At 40.3% G+C, this 19,926-nt stretch overlaps 1 protein-coding gene and 1 pseudogene across 1 annotated transcript; one reads left to right on the forward strand and one right to left on the reverse strand.

The window, feature by feature from the left end:
• LOC143294188 (QRFP-like peptide receptor) overlaps nt 1-19,926 on the forward strand; it is a 174,700-nt pseudogene that overhangs the window by 72,689 nt on the left and 82,085 nt on the right.
• Nucleotides 9,607-11,268, reverse strand: LOC143293956 (3-[(3aS,4S,7aS)-7a-methyl-1,5-dioxo-octahydro-1H-inden-4-yl]propanoyl:CoA ligase-like). The gene has a single exon (XM_076605350.1). The coding sequence runs from the start codon at nt 11,266-11,268 to the stop codon at nt 9,607-9,609; it is 1,662 nt and encodes a 553-aa protein (XP_076461465.1).

The following is a 19,926-nucleotide window of genomic DNA, read 5'->3' on the forward strand; positions in this document are numbered from 1 at the left end:
TTGATCTGACAGTGGTCAGCTGCGTAACGCTGCGTTTTAGAAGGAGGTGGGGGGGAGGGGTGGGGGCTGAGGAGTTAGGCGGGGGAGGGGTATGGGGGGAGGAGGGGCGGGGGGAGGGGGGGGACAGGAAAAGAGTTCGTGTTTCTCTCTCTCTCTCTCTTCTGTGTCTGCACAATGACCCCTCTCACGTGGTCCTGGTTTCTAATTAAGCAAAGAATCGATGAATATAAAACGAATGAAAACGTCCACAGCAAAACGACAACCGTACATGGATGTCAATGAATGAATAAAAAAACAGATATAGGAAGGGAGGAAAGAATCGTTACATAACGAATAAATCAGTAAATGAAATAATGAATAAAGACAAAGAATCAAATGAATAAGTAAATGAATAGATAGATAGATAGATAGATAGATAGATGAATGAACAAACAAATAAAGGAATAACGGAATGAATAGATAGATGGATAGGTAAATGAATAAACAAATGAATAAATGATTGGACAGATATATATATATATATATATATATATATATATATATATATATATATAGAGAGAGAGAGAGAGAGAGAGAGAGAGAGAGAGAGAGAGAGAGAGAGAGAGAGAGAGAGAGAACAAAACAAAAAAACGCCAGACGAGTGCGTCACAAACTTGACGACCAGATTCTGGTTTCGATGTTCACATTTGCCCTTAACAGATTTTCTTCTGTTGGCTTCACTGTGTGAGTCGTTCTGTGTGTGTCTGGGTGCATCCCCCCCTCTCTCTCTCTCTCCCCTCTCTATCACATTCCCACGAGAAGAAGAGCGAAACTGACAGATTGACGAAGGCACAGAGACACGCAGGTATAGATATATACAATATATACAGACGAAATTGTGACATAGAAATGCAGAAAAACAACAGCAAAGAAACAGAGGGAGAAAAAGAGAGAATGGGCGGGGAGAGAGAGAGAGGGAGAGAGAGAGAGAGAGAGAGAGAGAGAGAGAGAGAGAGAGAGAGAGACACAGAGAGAAGAGAGGAAGGGAGAGAGGCAGACGGATATACAGAGATACAGACATACAGAGAAAGAGACAGAGACACAGAGAGACGTGATGTCACAGAGACGGAGACAGACTTTCACAGAGAGAGAGAGAGAGAGAGAGAGGGAGAGAGAGGGAGAGAGAGAAAGAAACAGAAACAGACAGAAAAAGAAACAGATAGAAAGAGACAAGAGTCAGATAGAAAGAAAGACACAGGTGATATTCTGAGTCATACCAACAGAGATCACCAAAAGTTATGAACCACTTAGAATGTTGAAAAATTGAATCGAAAAAAAAAGTTTCAATTACGCGGGATACATGTGGTCTACCACTGATCTCTCACTGAATAAAAAAATGAAAAACAAATCGATGTATTATCCAAGCATTTACAGTTAATCAGTGGTTTATAAACGAATTGTGTGGTTTTTCATTACATGTATGCATGAGAGTCAGTCATTTTCAACCATGACCATCAGAACAGCAGGGGAGGTAAATGCTGTCCCGACTATCTGGGCTAGAATTTTATTTTGATTATTGTGGAGAGAGTGGCTTGCCCAAGCTACATCCCCACTCTCTCGGCCAAAAGGGGTTTAGGACAGTCGGCATTGGGATGGTTCCCAAAGGCCAACTAGCCTCCAAGACTGCAGCACTAAGAGCCAGTGCAGTCTTGCCTCCTAGTTTGAGAGTCATAGTCCTTCACAAAAGACTAAGCTGTAAATGAGTTCCCATTGCAATGGAGAAACCATTGATAATACAGCTCTCACTTTCCTGTTGGCCCAACTGTTACAAGAAAAACGGAAATGTGCATGTAAGAAAGGGCCTCTGGTTATAAGTGATGCTCATTACATTCGCTTGATACAGGGCTCTTTGCCAAAAATTCGACATCATTATTTCACAACGCTCAAAGAAGAAATCTGTGGAAGTACCAAAGTGGTCCTTAAATTTTTTGTGAACCCGATATAAAGTAGCCTAACACATGCGGTGGAAACAACTGTGAAGAATGGCAAAGCGCGTTTCGCACTGTGTTTGGAAGTTGACGTGAGACCTGTGCACACAATGCATGAATGCGTACATTTCTCCCTCTGTGTTCGTCAGCTCAAGTCCCACGTTCACCCGCCATGCAGGCAGCCATACCCCGTTTCCGGGAGTGTGCATGCTGGGTATGTTCTTGTTCCCATAACCAACAGAACTCTTACATGGATTACATGAAATTTAACGTGCGTATTTACCCCTACATTGTGGAGTAAATAAACAAAACGGTCATACACGTAAATTCTTACATATATGCATGAGCGTTTATGTGCTCGTGACTGATATCTGGAAAATCCAGGGAACGAATGATAAGCGCCCAATGGCAGCTGACTGTCTTCTGCATGCATATACACACGAAAGAGGGGGTTTAAAGGTTTAGCATGTCTGCACATAATTATGTTGACCAGGGAGATCGGAACAGTCTCCACCCTTAACCCACCGGGTGTGTCGAGAACAGGCATCTAACTCAGGAAACTGGGACGAGAACCCAGCACCCTCGCTCATTACTCGGCCACCACACTCGTGTACACTGGATAATGAAACACGTCGTAGCTGTAGGGTCTTGTCATTTTCCCTCCTCCTCAACCCGTGTGTACGCGCTAAGATTCTGCCGAGAGACAGTGAGAGAGAAATGTCAAACGAGGATGGGTTGTGCCGCGAGGGAGCAAAGGGTTCGTTACGTGTTGGTGTGTGTCCAGAGAATGGCACGTCCCTTCTTTTATCTCTCACGCACGCAGACAGGCACGCGCGCGCACACGCACACACACACACACTTCTGCGCATGCATACAAGCATACACACACGCACACACACAGACACGCACGCACGTACACAACACACACATGCACATACACACACACATACATCTGCACATGGATACAGGCATGCACAGACGCACACACATACACACAGACACGCACGCGCGTGCACAACACACACACACACACACACACACACACACACACACACACAATCGCTCCTCCCTTGCCCAATCTCCACCCCCACCGCCCCCATACCTCCCCTTTCCCTATTTTTCCTGTTTTCATTTTCTAGCCCATGGTCGGTGTTAAAATGATGACACAATTTCAGTTTCGGTCTCATTTTCAGAAAGTGATGCTGGGGAGTGTGGGTGGGTGGGTATGGGGGAGGTTAACTTGGGCAAGACACACCCAGATTCCAGTCCAGACAGCCAAGACAGCACTTCCATGCTCTGCTGTTCCGATGGTTATAGATGGCCACGACTATCATATCTGTCGCACTTTAGCATCCTAAATTCCTGGAGCTGAATTGATGATTCTAAACTGGGACAGAATGAATCGTACTTTTAGCACCCCGAATCCCCGAGCTGAATTAAGGATGCTAAAGTGCGACTCTGCCCCGTGACATCATATCATACAATCCAGATATGTTTCTGTTGTGTAAATTGATTATTGAGATAGATACATCCGCCTTTCCCCCCTCATACTCACGCATTTAAAAACCACAATATTCTCAGAAACATATTTGTACAGGTACTGTAGTCATCCGTCCTTCTTTCTTGTTCTTTCTGCAGATACGAAGATTTGTAAAGTGTCATAATATGTGGAACTAGGGAAACATTAAGACAGGGAAACAAAGAAAGCTGTGTGTTTTCTTTCTTTATTTTAACGTCTTTTTTTTTTTTTTTTTTTTTTTTTTTTTTTTAAAGTGATACTAGACGAGGGGAAAAACGTAGTACGTGTATGCGTGCGTGTTGGGGTTGGGGGTGATGAAAAGTGGGGGTGGCATCACTGAGGCAAAGAGATAAAAAGCGTCAGAGGAGAACTGTCTCTCTCTCTCTCTCTCTCTCTCTCTCTCTCTCTCTGTGTGTGTGTGTGTGTGTGTGTACGCGCGCGCGTGTGCTCCCATAAGAGACAAGATGACAAACAGAGACAGACAGAGAAATAGTCAGATAGAATGAATGGGAAAAGAGACAAAGAAAGAAAGACACAGAGACACATAGAAAGTCATATATATATATATATATATTACAGACAATAAATATGAAAGTAATTAATTAATTAATTAATTGATTGCGCGCGCGCAATAACTTGCAAAAGGAAGGGGGGAAATGATTTAACGTACAAAAGCATAAAACAGAATCAAAGACTACACCTATTACATTACATAATCACACACACACACACACACACACACACACACACACACACACACGGAGACCCTTTGATGTTTTGTTGTCATTACCTGCATAGGTCTATTGACAAGGGGGTGATAAGGGGTATTTCTTATATCTCCACAAGTACAATACCACACTCAACTTTATCCATCAAAACAAAACAAGCAAACACAGAAAACCAGAACAGCTTTCATTAAAATACAACAATCTTACAATAGGGAAGCAACAAACATCAAAAACAGAACCCCCCCCAAAAAAAAACAACAACAACAACAACAAAAAACCAAAAAAACCAAAAACAAAAACAACAACATACAAACAAACAAAAAACAAAAACAAAAACAAAAAACCACCGTTAGTCGACCATCCATTCTATTAGTGATATAGTTCACTGTCTTACCTATTATCTGGCTTACAGTCTGAATACAAGATAATAGATATCATACATTAACTAAATGATGATTTACTGTATTAAAGGATAGACAAGAATTCCTGCGCACAGGCCAGGAACAAAAAGAGGCCAGTCACAAATGGGGTTTTCTATTGTTTTATTTACAATAGTTATTAGATGAGAAGAAGAGCTATGAGGAATATATGAACAGAGAAGAAGACATAAAAGAGAAGACTAAGAAGAGAAGACCTAAGAGAAGAATAATGGAGAAGACAGTGCCTGGAATGACACAAACAAATGTCATTAGCACAACATGTCGGCACAAAAGAATATTAGCACATGTATACATATTACATGGAAATACTATAACTTGGTCATGCATATGTGTAAAGACCAAACACTGACATCAAATGACATTTCTAATACATTTGAATAGTGCAGTTACAGTGATTGAAGCTATGCTGATTTAGTGAAAGTACACTGACAGTATAGATTAGGTAAAGCTTATACTGTGTCAAAGTGACTGAAATGAATCACTTTATCATGTAACACTATACTGGAGTAAACCGTATAGGAGAGGGCATGATAACTAAATTACAATTAACAGACTGATACATATCAGGTGATTTTAACCAATAACTTATATTAATCTAACACTATCTTGTAATCATGACAGAATACTACACACATCTTACAGTACTGAGAATCAGTGAAACACTAACCTTCATCAGTGACAGCAAATGAGAAAGAATGCGTCATATGCACTCACTAGAATATTCTGGAACAAACTATTAGTGTCCAGAGACGTCATTGACTGTGACGTTAAGAAGAATCAAATGGAATACTGTTCCAAGCATATGACGACATGGTGATTATTTAGATCAATCATAGCGGAGCTGTGACTAACATGTCAAAGCAATAACTGAACAAATAATTATCTGAACAAAGCAATAACTGAACATACTCAAATGAACACAAGTACTGTGTCAAATAATACAATTTACAAATCAACACATTCTACACACTAGTACTTACAGCAATACGTAGCGAGATGTCAGCCGTTGTGGGGATACACATGACATACACTCGCACTGCCCGCGACACAGCAAGAGAGAGAGAGAGAGAGAGAGAGAGAGCAGCTCTGGTCAGATGACTGACCAGGCATGAAATGACCACTCATCACTCACTGTGCCAATTTATGCAGGTTAAGTGGACTGCAAAGACAGTCACGTGTGCTGCGAGCAGATCATCACTAATCTGGCCAAATCTGACAACAACTGTGTTTCTTACAAGGTGTTCAGTGATAGATTTCTAAATGATTCCTGAACCGATTTACGTCGGATAAGTTGCAAAAGAAAGAGCTCAATGCCTACTTTCTAATGAGTATAAAATGGAGTGTTGATTTTTTAAGATGAATTTATAATCTTAAGTTACCTGAACAGGGTCAGTTTTAATGAGCTTGTTGCTGAAAATTACAAACTGCATTAAATCAATTTAACGCAGGCAAACATAAATGGACTAGACTTAAAGATGGAACTGCGACGATTCTGCCAGTATATAATACTTGTAGTTTACTTATCTAACGAAAGATCTATTAATTAAGTACGGTGAAGTAGAAACACAAGTTTCCACTCAGCCAGTGACGTACCATGACACTGGTCGAACAGTGAGCTTGTGGCGAGAAGGACAGAATGACGTAAGCTTAGTGTCAGCTGAAATCTTTAGACTGACGAATGATTAACTGAAATCAAACACACTTCTAACTGCTTTAAGGGTGTGTGTAAGCACAACAAATATAACATTACAGTAAACAATACCTACACTAAAATTAATACATATTCGGAGCAGTGTAGAATGGGCATGGTTTATTCAAATTTGGAACGGCGTCGTGCTTTATGCCTGAGTCATTGAAAGACAACAGGTATGCCCTGACTACAAAAATGGCGTCTGCTACAGCTCAGCTTTCAGCTTGCACTGTGAATTGAACTAAGCTTATTTGTAGCCAGTTAAGTACTAAGGTTATTTGTAGCCAGTTAAGTACTTGGCTACAGTTATCCTCCTCATTTTCTCTGGTAGTGTTCTGAATGGTAAGAATACATCTTATCAGAGAGAGAGAGAGAGAGAGAGAGAGAGAGAGAGAGAGAGAGAGTCTGCATGGCTAATAACTGAATGTCAATGGAAAGGAATGGAAGGCCTATGAATAAGCGTTTTCAAAAAGATGTGTTTTCAGACCAATTTTAAAAGACTGAAAATTTAATAAGGGAAAGTGCGAAGATCGTAAGGTAAACTGTTCCAGACAGATGGAGCTGACTAAGAAAAGAAAAATCACTGAAGGATTGGGTTTTAACACGGGGAGCGAGTAGCCGCCGTGAACTTTTGTATTAAGTATTTAGGACAACCAATGAGGAGTGAGTATAATCAAGTCTGGACAAGGCAAGAAAGCACACCAGTTTTTGTGTAGCTTGAGTAGTAAGATGTCGGATGGAACTGATCTTCCGAATTTGAAAGTATGCAGCCTTACAGAGATTGTTTATGTATGTCATCATTGAAAGGTTTGATTCAAACATCACACCCAGTATTTTCACTGAAGACACAAAGTCTACATCTGAATATCCAATGTTAAGAAAGGTAGATAAAGAGTAGTTTATAGACAGTCTGCTTGAAGAAATAATGATAGCTTTAGTTTTACTATCATTTAATTGTATTTAGTTTTGATCCATCTATGCCTTAACGTCAGCAATGCACTGTCGAAATGCCCCAATGGAAGAATCAAGATCGGTAGACCTGGTCATCGCCAGCATAGGCATGATGATTTACAGAATGGTTTTGACAACAATGAAAAGTGGTTGAGTATAAACAGCACTAGTCCAAGTACAGATCCTTGTGGTACTCCATATATATTTGATGATGGGAAAGACTGATGGCCATTTACAATGACTGTTTCTGTTCTGTTTCTAAGGTAGGACTGGAACCATGACAATGCGGAGCCAGAGATGCCAAAGGAGTATCTAAGTCTATTTAGCAAGATCGCATGATCAATGGTATCAAAAGCGGCACAAAGATCAAACAATGTAAGAACACAGATTTTATCATTGTCCAGGGATGTTAAAATATCATTCATTATCTTTACACTTGCAGTTTCAGTGCTATGGTGAGGACTGTATGCTGTCCGGAAAGGGCTGAGTAACTTATTGTGAGTCAAATGAAGGGAAGGGATCAAGTCCACATGTTTTAAGTGGAGAAGAGAGAATTGTATGTTTGACTAGATCTTGAGTCAAAGGAGTGAACTGGGTGAGAGGTCGACCATGGAAACAGGGTTCACTGAAAGTAGGAAACTTACGGATGAGTCAATGTTGTTTCTTATCGCACTGATTTTGTCCTTGAAATATTAAAACGGGTTATTCAATAAAAGAACATTTGTCATACTATATGGTCATGCATTACTCCATTCACTTGTAAGGCGCACCAAAAGACAGACAAAACTATTGATAACGTTTCCTCTGTTTATAATCTGTACTCAATTCATCAAAATATTTCAAATTATTCCATGCCCATACACACATTCTCTCAAAAAGCTAAATCTTGAAATGGATTATCTACTTTTCAAATGTAGTTAATGATTTAATTAATCTGCATGGTACAACTCCACGCGATTTGGGTTTGGTAGAAACACAATCAAGTTTAGAATACAGAGGTCTTTTGATATACAAGACTTCCAAGAAAAACTTTTTTTCTGATTAAGCAATAAAGACAACCACTAAGAAAAAAAACAAAACAAAACACAAGACAAGACTTCCAAGAATTTTTTTTTTCTGATTAAGCAATAAAGACTACCGCCCAGAAAAATAAAACACAAGACAAGACTTCCAAGAAATTTTTTTTCTGATCAAGCAATAAAGACTACCGCCCAGAAAAAACACAACACCACAAGACAAGACTTCCAAGAAAAACTTTTTTTAATTAAGCAATAAAAAACTACCGCCCAGAAAGAAACCTTATAAACAAATAAGCAGACATAGAACTCACAATAATGATAATTATAATAATAAATAATAATACTAATGTGGAGGCTTATATAGCACGGTTCCCCACTTACAAGAGCAGGCTCATGGTGACTTCACAAAAATACTGAAAATAATTAACAGTAATACAAATTTTGACCTGTTAGTCTATTATTCCTATTAATTGTGAAATGTTTTGTATATGCTTGTGTTGGCAAGGATTTTGCACTAAATGGGGAAACATGTGCATGTGGATGGTGTGGGCATGGTGTAATTGTGTCCGAGAATTTGTATTCAGTGGTGTGTGTGTGTGTGTGTGTGTGTGTGTGTGTGTGAAATGGAAATGCAATTTTGTATTTCTTTATCACAATATTCCTGTATGTATATATATGCATTTTGTTGTTGTTGTTGCTCTTCATCTGCTTGTTTCTTCTCTCTCTCTCTCTCTCTCTCTCTCTCTCTCTCTCTCTCTCTCTCTCTCCTATTTTTTTCTTTCTTTTCCCTTCTCTTTAATTTTTTTTAAAATTATTATTTTCATTGATGGCTTGATGTAAAAAAAGCAATTGTTGCTTATTTAATTTACCATCATGAAATAAAATCTTGACTTGACTTGACTTGACTTAACTTCACACTTTCCCTCTGTCTTCAGTTTATTGTTATCACCATCATCATTTCCTCCTTAGCCTCCTTTCCAAGATTATTTTCTTTTCTGATTAAGCAATAAAGACTACCGTCCAGAAAGAAACCTTATAAACAAATAAGCAGACAGAGAACTCACAATAATGATAATTATAATAATAAATAATAATAATAATGTGGAGGCTTATATAGCATGGTTCCCCACTTACAAGAGCAGGCTCATGGCGACTTCACACTTTCCCTCCATCTTCAGTTCATTGTTATCACCATCATCATTTTCTCCTTTGCCTCCTTCCTTCTCTTCTTCTCTTTCTCACTTCTCTTCCTTGTTCTCTTTTTTCTTCTTCTGATCTATTGGCGTGTGCCATTAGTCTGATGCAGTAATCAGCCCAAGTTGCTGAGCAGCTTGTGTCTTGATGACTTTCCGCTGGGGTTTTCCCGTATCAGTCTCAGGAAATGACTCAAAAGTCAAAAAGTACCGAGGACAGGCTGAAAGTTCATCATCCTTTGACACAAAAATTCCCTCAGCAAACTGACGGACCTGCTGTATGGACACGTCATCGGTCTTCAGTAACACACAAGCACACAGCTCTTCATTCACCTCGGCATCAGGCACCCCCACAATGACAACATCGGCAACTGCAGGACATTCACGGAGACGATTCTCGATCCAAATGGGGTAGAAGATGTAGAGGCCTCTCATGATGGCATCACTTCCTCTTCCAATGACAATCAGATGACCTCGTTCATCCAGTCGGCCCAAGTCCCCGGTTCGAAAGAAGCCATCTTCAGTGAAGGCATCAGCCGTGGCCTTGGGATTGTTGAGGTAGCCTTTCATCATGTTGGGTCCCTTGACAAGGATGTGACCGACCTGATCAGTGGCACATGGCATCGACTCGTCCTTCAAGCTGACAATCTTTACTTCAATATTTGCGAATGCCTGTCCTGAGTCATGGTCAGTGAAGGTCTGGCTGTCAGATACCACCATGGCAGCTACATACCCAAAGTCGGTTGCTCCATAAATAACGCAGACGTTATGGGCCACGTTGATTCCTTTAGTTACCTTGGACTGCTGAATTGGGAGCCCACCCAGCACCAGTAAATCTAGTTGATGTGGAGAGCACGTCATGTCTGCCATTTCAGCTAATTTGAATAGATGCGTGGGCGGAATGATGGCTGTGTTGCACTTTTCCTCCTGGATACAGTTCCAGAGAAACTGAGCCATGTCATCAGGATCCCCTGCTCTCATGTCACAAGTGACGCGGGTAGCACCTGGTGCGATATTGGTGATGAGGCAGCCACCCACCCACCCCATTGGCATTATGTTGAGCTGAGTCTTCTCCATGATTCCTGACTCCTCCAAAATCTTTTTAAAAGTACCTACTAGATATCTAATGAAAGGTCCCTGTGTTCGGACGACCAGTTTAGAGAAACCTGTGGAACCAGACGTGGTGAAGACGCTGAAGACATCTTCAGGTTTGACATCTTTTGCTTGAAACCATTCTTTCTGTGACTTCAGCTGCCCAATGAAATCCCCCTTCTCCTCATTTTCCACACGTCGAACAAAGATCACCATCTTTAGACAGGCCAGCTTCAAAGAAGTCACATGTTCTCCATCGTCCAAGACCACGTGATTCTTCAGCACGCTCCAAGGACTTCCTGTGACGTCAGGATCCACGAGAATGGTAGGGGCACGAGACTGGTTGATAGTGTTCAACAAGTCTGACCCATCAGCCATGGCACACTGACCATTGACAGATACTGCTCCTACCATCCAGATGCCTGCCTCACACACCACCCTCTCTGGACTGTTGGGTAGAGTGTTGATCACTAGATGCTCTTTTTCGATCCCCTTGCTCCTCAGGTCGGCAGCAAAACGACCAGCCAGCGTGTAGAGAGTGGCCCAGGTTAGCACATTGCGCCGCTGATTCTTGTCTCTGAAGATGAAGGCTGCAGAGTCAGGTTTCTCCTGTGCCCAGTGCTGCAAAAGGCCTGGTAAGGTCTCAATCTTGGGCACGGTGGATGCCATCCTGTTGACTTTTACTTTTCTGACCTATTGGTAAAAAGGGAAATAATGTATCATATTACTAATCTGAAGGCACAAAGGCATACATGTGCTTGTAAGCACCACCAACAATAAAAATGGAAAAGAACAGTAAAAAGAGAAATAAACTGGTCGCGAAATACAAAACAAAACAAAACAATTGAACAAAACAATGACCTGAAATTGTGCAAAATGTACCATTTGTTTCTAACCACATACTTATCTTTTAATATTAAGTATTGTCAGTCCGGCAAACGTTGGTGAAGATAGCTGATAGGTCTGAAACCATCGGTGAGTTAGGACTTGTCTACCCTTACATGCTACCAGTGAGGTCGAACGGTCAGAAATGCGACTCCAGCAGATGTTGCGGAGTGCTAAGAGCATGACATAAAGAAGTCCTGGAAATCCACTGCAACAGGAGGGGTCTCCAGGCGTAACGTTGCCCTGTGCCACCGGTTCCTTCTGCCAAGAGAGTGGGATTGCCACCATTCAACGGTTATTCCACATAAGACAACCTCACATGTGTGTCTGTGCTACTCCGCTCAACCCCCAAAAGTCCTGCAGCAATGAGGGGTGGGTTTGGGGTTGACGAAAGGCATGTAACCGCTGAACGTTCTGGTCACAAGCATGTAAGTGGGCGGCCTGAAGACCGGTGGTCGTCATTCTCAATGCATGACAGTGGAAAACTTCGGCAGCATCCCAGGTAACTGAGCAGCCTCTTTAAGACAGCACTGCTCACCCTAACACTCTAACCTAACAAGGGAAAGACCTAGGAAAGGTAGCCATAACGAAGCCTGTCCTAAATCATTCTGGCCAGCTTTCCGCTGCTCGCAGATTTACCCATTTATGGTTGAATCAGTTGGGGAAAGAGGAAATAAATCACTGGTGCTTGGAACAAACGAACCCTTGATGATCGAAAAACTGTCTCCAGGTCTATGAAAAGAACAGGTATCTTTTGACAAAAAGTGTTGAAATATATTGTCGACATCACTGCAATCAGCAAAGCTCGACTCACCCTTGAATCAGGCACCGGACATACTTTCTTGCTGTCTTGGACACTCTACTACATGCCACACCTGCATCTGATGAGTTCATAGTGGTTTCTGACTTCAGCGTCAGAGCTGGTGGAGACCACGACCATTGAGGAGGAGTGATAAGTAAACATGGGGTTGGGAAGATGAGCAGAAAACTACTGCTGTGACACCTGTGGGTGCCCATGTGTTTCAATCTGGATCACAGAGACACTTGTGCTCTCATTGATCACACAGGCTGTCTTCTTTTGACTCCGAAGGGCAAACAAGCATTATGATGTCATATAACGTGTTTGTCTATCTTTATTCCATAATTGTTCCGTTTGAAACCAACTTTATTCCCAGTTCATATAATCAGATAATAGACCTTTTTTTTCTTCATGATGTTTCAAAATCTAGCGACCAATATGCCCTTTGTCTATTTAATAGTTCTGAGAGAAATGCTCAATAAAATGTTAGTTTTCATTACAAAAGTTACATTGGGTACTGTAAATTGCCTTCTTTATTCTTTCAGAACAATGTCTGATTGAAATATTTGATGAAAAACCATCAATTATAACTTATTTGAAATCAAAACGTTTGCTTAAAAGACATAGATGGATGAACGAATGATAATCAATAAACAAAACAATTAAATAATCAAGTAAATAAGTGAATGAATAGATCAAATTTAAATAGATAGATAGCTAGACAGAGGGACAGATAGCTAGATAGACAGACAAATAGATAGATAGATAGATGGATAGATAGATAGATAGATTAATGCAGTTTGAGAGAGAGAAAAAAAACAAAAAGAAAAAAATAACAATAAGCAGATACAACTTCAAAGATAGGTAGAAAAAGAAAGAAAATGAACGAAATATCGGATGACAATGAGAGGCAGACAGACAGACAGACAGACAGACAGAGAGAGAGAGAGAGAGAGACAGAGAGAGAGAGAGAGACAGAGACAGAGGGAGAGAGAGAGAGAGGGGGGACAACAGCAACCACAGAGGAAGGAAGGTAAAAACTCGTCATTTACAAACCTGTTAATCTGCCGGGCACAAAAGTGGAAACCAGTCAGGTGACAGCAGGGGTGACAGCACTTCTGGGTGTGCATGGACTTGTGTTTTTACCTTCATTTATATATACTGGATTAGTTTTATTGCAGACACGTTCCAAACTGGTGAACAGATGTCGAAACTGTGTGTGTGTGTGTGTGTGTGTGTGTGTGTGTGTGTGTGTGTGTGTGTGTGTCTGTGTGTCTGTGTGTCTGTCTGTCTGTCTGTGTCTGTGTGTGCGTACTTGGTGTGTGTGTGTGTGTGTGTGTGTGTGTGTGTGTGTGTGTGTGTGTGTGTGTGTGTGTGTGTGTCAATCTATGTGAGCGAGTGGTGTGTGTGTGTGTGTGCGTGTTTGTCTCTCTCTCTCTCTCTCTCTCTCTCTCTCTCTCTCTCTCTCTCTGTGTGTGTGTGTGTGTGTGTGTGTGTGTGTGTGTGTGTGTGTGTGTTTCTACAAAATGAATACCGACTTCATGTAACGAGCACTTCATGTGTAAGAGCGACGGACGCGTGTAGAGACAAGTCTGCATGTCCATAATAACGAGTCAAGAGATGATTGACTGATTCTGTTGAATATCTCTTATGGAGAAAGGTGGCAGAATGGTTAAAACGCTGATCTGCCAATAGAGTGTCCCTGAAGGTGTGGGTTCGAATCCCGATCTCGCCCGTTCTCCCAAGTTCGACTGGAAAATCAAACTGGGCATTTAGTCATTCGGAGGAGATGATAAACCGAGGTTCCCGTGTGTAACACGCACTTGGTGCACTGAACAAGAACCCACGGCAGCAAAAGTGTTGTCCTTTTGCAAATGTTCGTAAAAAAAAATCCTCCCTGATAGATACACAAATATCATATGCATGCACTCAAGGCCTGACAAAGCGCGCTGGGTTATGCTGCTGTCAGGTGTCTGTGCAGCAGATGTGGTGTATATATGTAGCATGTATGGCTTCGTCCGAACGCAGTGACACCTCCTTGTGAAACTGAAACTCTGGTGGAATATAGATACTTTAGAAAGGTTAAGATTAACAGACATGTTCTTTGTGATTTCTGGTTTTCCAATGTACCAAACGCTTTTGAAGTTGTTAAACTTATAGTGGAACTGGTCTTTTCGTATGAGCACGGGCTCTCTCTCTCTCTCTCTCTCTCTCTATATATATATATATATACATATATATATATCACTTAATTTTTTCGAGTATTCTTTTAACAGGCTCTATTGCAGGTGTATCTCTGCTGTCTACACTGGATATTGAGATACGTCTCCCTTTTCTCATGCTCGTGTATTTTCATGAAACAATGTTCTAAGAAACATATCTGTGTGTGTGTAGTCTTTTCTTCTGCCCTTCTTGTCTTTTCTATTCTATCTGCATATGTTGCGTCAATGTCATACATGATATTAGATAGGGTTGGATAGGGGGCGTGTGCATACGTGTGCGCTATTTGCGTGTGTATGTGGGTTTCATTTTTTGTTTTGTTTTGGTTTTTGTTTGTTTTTGTATACTTGTGGAGTGATGGCCTAGAGGTAACGCGTCTGCCTAGGAAGCGAGAGAATCTGAGCGCACTGGTTCGAATCACCGTTCAGCCGCCGATATTTTCTCCCCCTCCACTAGACCTTGAGTGGTGGTCTGGACGCTAGTCATTCGGATGAGACGATAAACCGAGGTCCCGTGTGCACCATGCACTTAGCGCATGTAAAAGAACCCACGGCAACAAAAGGGTTGTTCCTGGCAAAATTCTGTAGAAAAATCCACTTCAACAGGAAAAACAAATATAAAAAAAAACTGCACGCAGGAAAAAATACAAAACAAGAGAGGCAAGGCCTTCAAGACTCACTTGTGATACACTTAAAAAAAAATCTAATCGTTAAAATGTGTTCTGTATTTGTTATTATAAAGCTTCGGGTTAAAAAAAAGAAAAGAAAAAAAAGTCCTAACTAGATTCGAACCCCGCGTGTTCGTGTGAGAAGAAACTGTCTTATCCATTACACTATCATGGCTCCTTAACTGACGTTCTAAAATTTAATATTTGAACATACTTTTCTAAAGGGCGATAAATCAATTGCGGTATTCGCAGTGAGAACGCTGTTTAAATCATATTATTCTGGTGTATCTTGGGCATTCAAAAAATCTTTAAGGGCAATAAAAAATTCTTTTTAGGCCCGCGGTAAAGGAGACGTGGCTATCGTCGCAATCACACTGCAACATTTAGCCGTTTTCTCTAGCTCTAGATAGATGTACAAGTTTAGTTACACCCGCCGGGAATGTAGTACGACACGGTCGATTCAATTTCTCTTTTATGTTCATTCTAGTTTTATAGTTTTTAAGTTGATATGAAAATTTAGTATTTTGTTAAACTAATAACATGTAGAGCCAAGTACAAGTACTTCTAAACGTCATATGAAGTGAAAAGGACTTTATTTTGAGAAAAGTCAAGACTGGAATTTTTTTCATTTCATCGTGATCAGTTCAAGGGTAGTAACTCGCATGGTTTACAATTTTTAACTGTGAATTCCGACTGATTCTGTGGATATTTTTATGGCAGTTTGGAGCATAATCCAGTAAGTGATGAGGCGTTCACAAATCTTTCTTTGAATAAATATTTAATGGTCTCCTTCTCCAACTTTCCATCACATGTTATCGTGTATTGTCCATTGAATATAGGATTGAACGGGCAGGTCAACAACTTAAAACAAAATGGCGTCGTTCGCGTTCGCGAAGAATATGAGCATGCGCGTTGAAAGCTCTGTACACTGAGAGTAAAACACACAAGCTTTTTATGTATTGAGTATAATTTCAAAATGTAATGTTTAAGATGAGAAAGATCAGTTTAAAGCAAATTAAGTCCCCTAGCATTAATTACGGATTAATTTCCCTTTTTTACCCTCTGCACCAAAACGTTTGCAAAATAAATAAAACTTCCATGCTTAGCAAAAGTTGTTCCTGTTTGAACAAAAAATGATAATAATGACTGCTCCTGTTGTTGTGTCAGAATACCAGATCAAAGTGCCAAGTTTAGAGAATACAAAAAATATAACAGTAAATGCATGTTGCATATAATTTGGCTTCTTTTTAATTTTTTTTGTGCCCATCCCTGAGGTGCAATATTGTTTAAACAAGATGACTGGAAAGAACTGAATTTTTCCTATTTTTATGCCTAATTTGGTGTCAACTGACAAAGTATTTGCAGAGAAAATGTCAATGTTAAAGTTTACCACGGAGACACACTCACACACACACACACATAGACAACCGAACACCGGGTTAAAACATAGACTCACTTTGTTTACACAAGTGAGTCAAAAATGGGTGGCGCTGTAGTGTAGCGACGCGCTCTCCCTGGGGAGAGCAGCCCGAATTTCACACAGAGAAATCCGTTGTTCTTTATTTTAACGTCTTTTTTTTTTTTTTTTTTTTTTACTGTTAAGTGATACAAGACGAGGGGGAAAACGTAGTACGTGTATGCGTGCGTGTTGGGGTTGGGGGTGATGAAAAGAGGTGGTGGGATCACTGTGAAAGGGAAAGAGACATAAAAAGCGTCAGAGGAGAACTCTCTCTCTCTCTCTCTCTCTCTCTCTCTCTCTGTGTGTGTGTGTGTGTGTGTGTGTGTGTTTGTGTGTGTGTACGCGCGCGCGCGTGCTCCCATAAGAGAGAAGATGACAAAGACAGACAGAGATATAATCAAATAGAATGAATGGGAAAAAAGACAAGAAAGAAAAACACAGAGACATAGAGAGAGTCTAATATATATATATATATATATTACTGACAATAATTAAGTATGAAATTAATTCATTAATTAACTGATTAATTGTCTAATTAATTGTTGAGCGCTTTCTTCCTTGAAGGGAGCCCAAAGCAATTTACAGTAAACATTAAACACATACACACACACGCGCGCAATAACTTACAAAATGAAGGGGAACAAATAATTTAACGCACAGAAGTATAAAAATAGAATCAAAGACTACGCCTATTATATTACTTAATGGCACGCGCGCGCGCGCGCGCACACACACACACACACACACACACACAGACCCTTTGACACTTTGATATTTTATTGTCATTACCTGTATAGGTCTATTGACAAGTGGGTGATAACGGTTATTTCTTATGTCTCCACAAGTACAATACCGTGCTCTGCTTAATCCATCAAAAAACAAAACAAGCAAACAAAGAAAAACAGTACAGCCTTCATTGAAACACAACACCCTTACAATAGGGAAGCAACAAACATTAAAATAAACAAAAACAAAAAGAAAGAAACAAACAAACAAAAAAAACGCCATTGGTCGACCATCCATTCTATCAGTGATATAGTTCAATGTCTACCGTATTATCTGGCTTACAGTCTGAACACAAGATAATAGACATTATACATTGTTATCCTCCTCATTTTCTCTGGTACTGTTCTGAATAGTAAGACTACATCTTACCACACACGCAGAGAGAGAGAGAGAGAGAGAGAGAGAGAGAGAGAGAGAGACAGACAGACAGACAGACAGACAGACAGACAGAGAGAGAGAGAGAGAGTCTGGATGGCTAATAACTGTATGTCATTTGAAAGGAACGGAAGGTCTATGAATAAGCGTTTTCAAAAAGAGTAGTTTATAGACAGTCTGCTTAAAGAAATAATGATAGCTTTAGTTTTACTATCGTTTAATTGTAGTTAGTTTTGATCCATCCATGCCTTAACGTCAGCAATACACTGTCGAAATGCCCCACTGGAAGAATCAAGATCGGAAAAAAGTCGTTCGTTTGTATAGCTGGTTATTGCCAGCAAAGGCATGATGGTTTACAGAATGGTGTTGAGAACAACGAAAAGTGGTTGAGTATTAAGTATAAACAGCACTGGCCCAAATACAGATCCTTGCAGTACGCCATATATAATTATTTCATGATGGGAAAGATTGATGGCCATTTACAGTGACTGTTTCTGTTTTGTTCCTAAGGTAGGAATGGAACCATGTACCATGACAGTGTGGAGCCAGAGATGCCAAAGGAGTATCTAAGTCTATTTAGCAAGATGGCATGATCAATGGTATCAAAAGTGGCATAAAGATCAAACAATGTAAGAACACAGATTTTATCATTGTCAAGGGATGTTAAAATATCATTCATTATCTTTACAGTTGCAGTTTCAGTGCTATGGTAAGGTCTGTATGCTGTCTGGAAAGGGTTGAGTAACTTATTGTGCGTCAAATGATTATTAAGCTGCAAAAGAACGAGACGCTCTAACAACTTTAACAGAAATTGAAGATTTGAAACAGGACGGTAATTTTTCATATCGTCGGGATCAAGTGCAGGCTTCTTTAGCAGAGGTTTAACTAGAGAACACTTATATGAATCAGGAAAGTTTCCAGACGTTAGAGAGTCATTCATTATATAAGTAACGAAAGGTAAGAGGATGTCAAGGCAATCGAGAAATAGATTTGAAGGGAAGGGATCAAGTCCACGTGTTTTAAGTGGAGAAGAGAGAATTGTATGTTTGACTAGATCTTGAGTCACAGGAGTGAACTGGGTGAGAGGTCGACCATGGAAACAGGGTTTACTGAAAGTAGGAAACTTACGGATAAGTCAAGGTTGTTTCTTATCGCACTGAATTTGTCCCTGGAATATTGAAGAAAACGGGTTATTCAATAAAAGAACATTTGTCATACTTTATGTCATGCATGACACCATTCACCTGTAAGGCGCACCAAAAGACAGACAAAACTATTGATAACGTTCCCTCTGTTTATAATTTATACTCAATTCATCAAAATATTTCAAATCATTCCATGCCCATACACACATTCTATCAGAAAACAAAATCTTTTTTTTTTCAAATATAGTTAATGATTTAATTAATCTGTAAGCTCCTCTTTTGGCCGTCCTTCTAGACGGCTCAAGATATCCGACTGGACCCTCCTGGTCCCATTTGCTCCCACTGACCTGACAGCACGTGGCAAGACTCTTGACTGGACCCCTCCAGCCTCAATTATTAATCACACATGCCAAGCAACCTCTTACGGACCCAGGGCAAGTAGGAAGCGCTGAGGTTCCCCACAGCCACATTGATGTCACCCGGACCAGATCTTCGATCCTATCAAGTGGCAGCAGAGCCCCAGCTGTATAGGACTGCAGCTGAGTAAGGAGTGACACTGAAACTTGGTCGCAATTTTTCGTTTTAAAATAACGTTCACTCCTGAACAACTTTTCACAAAAAGTGCAGCTGACAAACTATTGACTAAACAACGACTGAACTATTTAAAGTTGATTTCTGATTATACATTTAAAATGTTTGTTTCAAAGATGGCTATAGAATCTATAACTGCTTTCTCACTCTTCACTTTGCTATTTCTTAATCTCTTGGGTGGATTTCCAGTTTATAAAACTGATAGGGAATATAATTCATATTGCTGTCAAGTATAACACATTAACATGTGGATATTTGCTGTTTTTATTGCAACCATTACACATTGAATAAAATGTCACTTTGCTTTGCACACGGTACAACTCCACGCAATTTGGGTTTGGTAGAAACACAGTCAGGTTTAGAATACAGGGGTCTTTTGATACACAAGACTTCCAAGAAA

Source organism: Babylonia areolata, chromosome 19 (genome assembly GCF_041734735.1).
Source record: "Babylonia areolata isolate BAREFJ2019XMU chromosome 19, ASM4173473v1, whole genome shotgun sequence".
Lineage (NCBI taxonomy): Eukaryota > Metazoa > Mollusca > Gastropoda > Neogastropoda > Buccinidae > Babylonia > Babylonia areolata.

Bases quoted from the DNA above. Each gene is read 5' to 3' on its own strand.
- LOC143293956 (XM_076605350.1), bottom strand. From the start codon at position 11,268: ATGGCATCCACCGTGCCCAAGATTGAGACCTTACCAGGCCTTTTGCAG.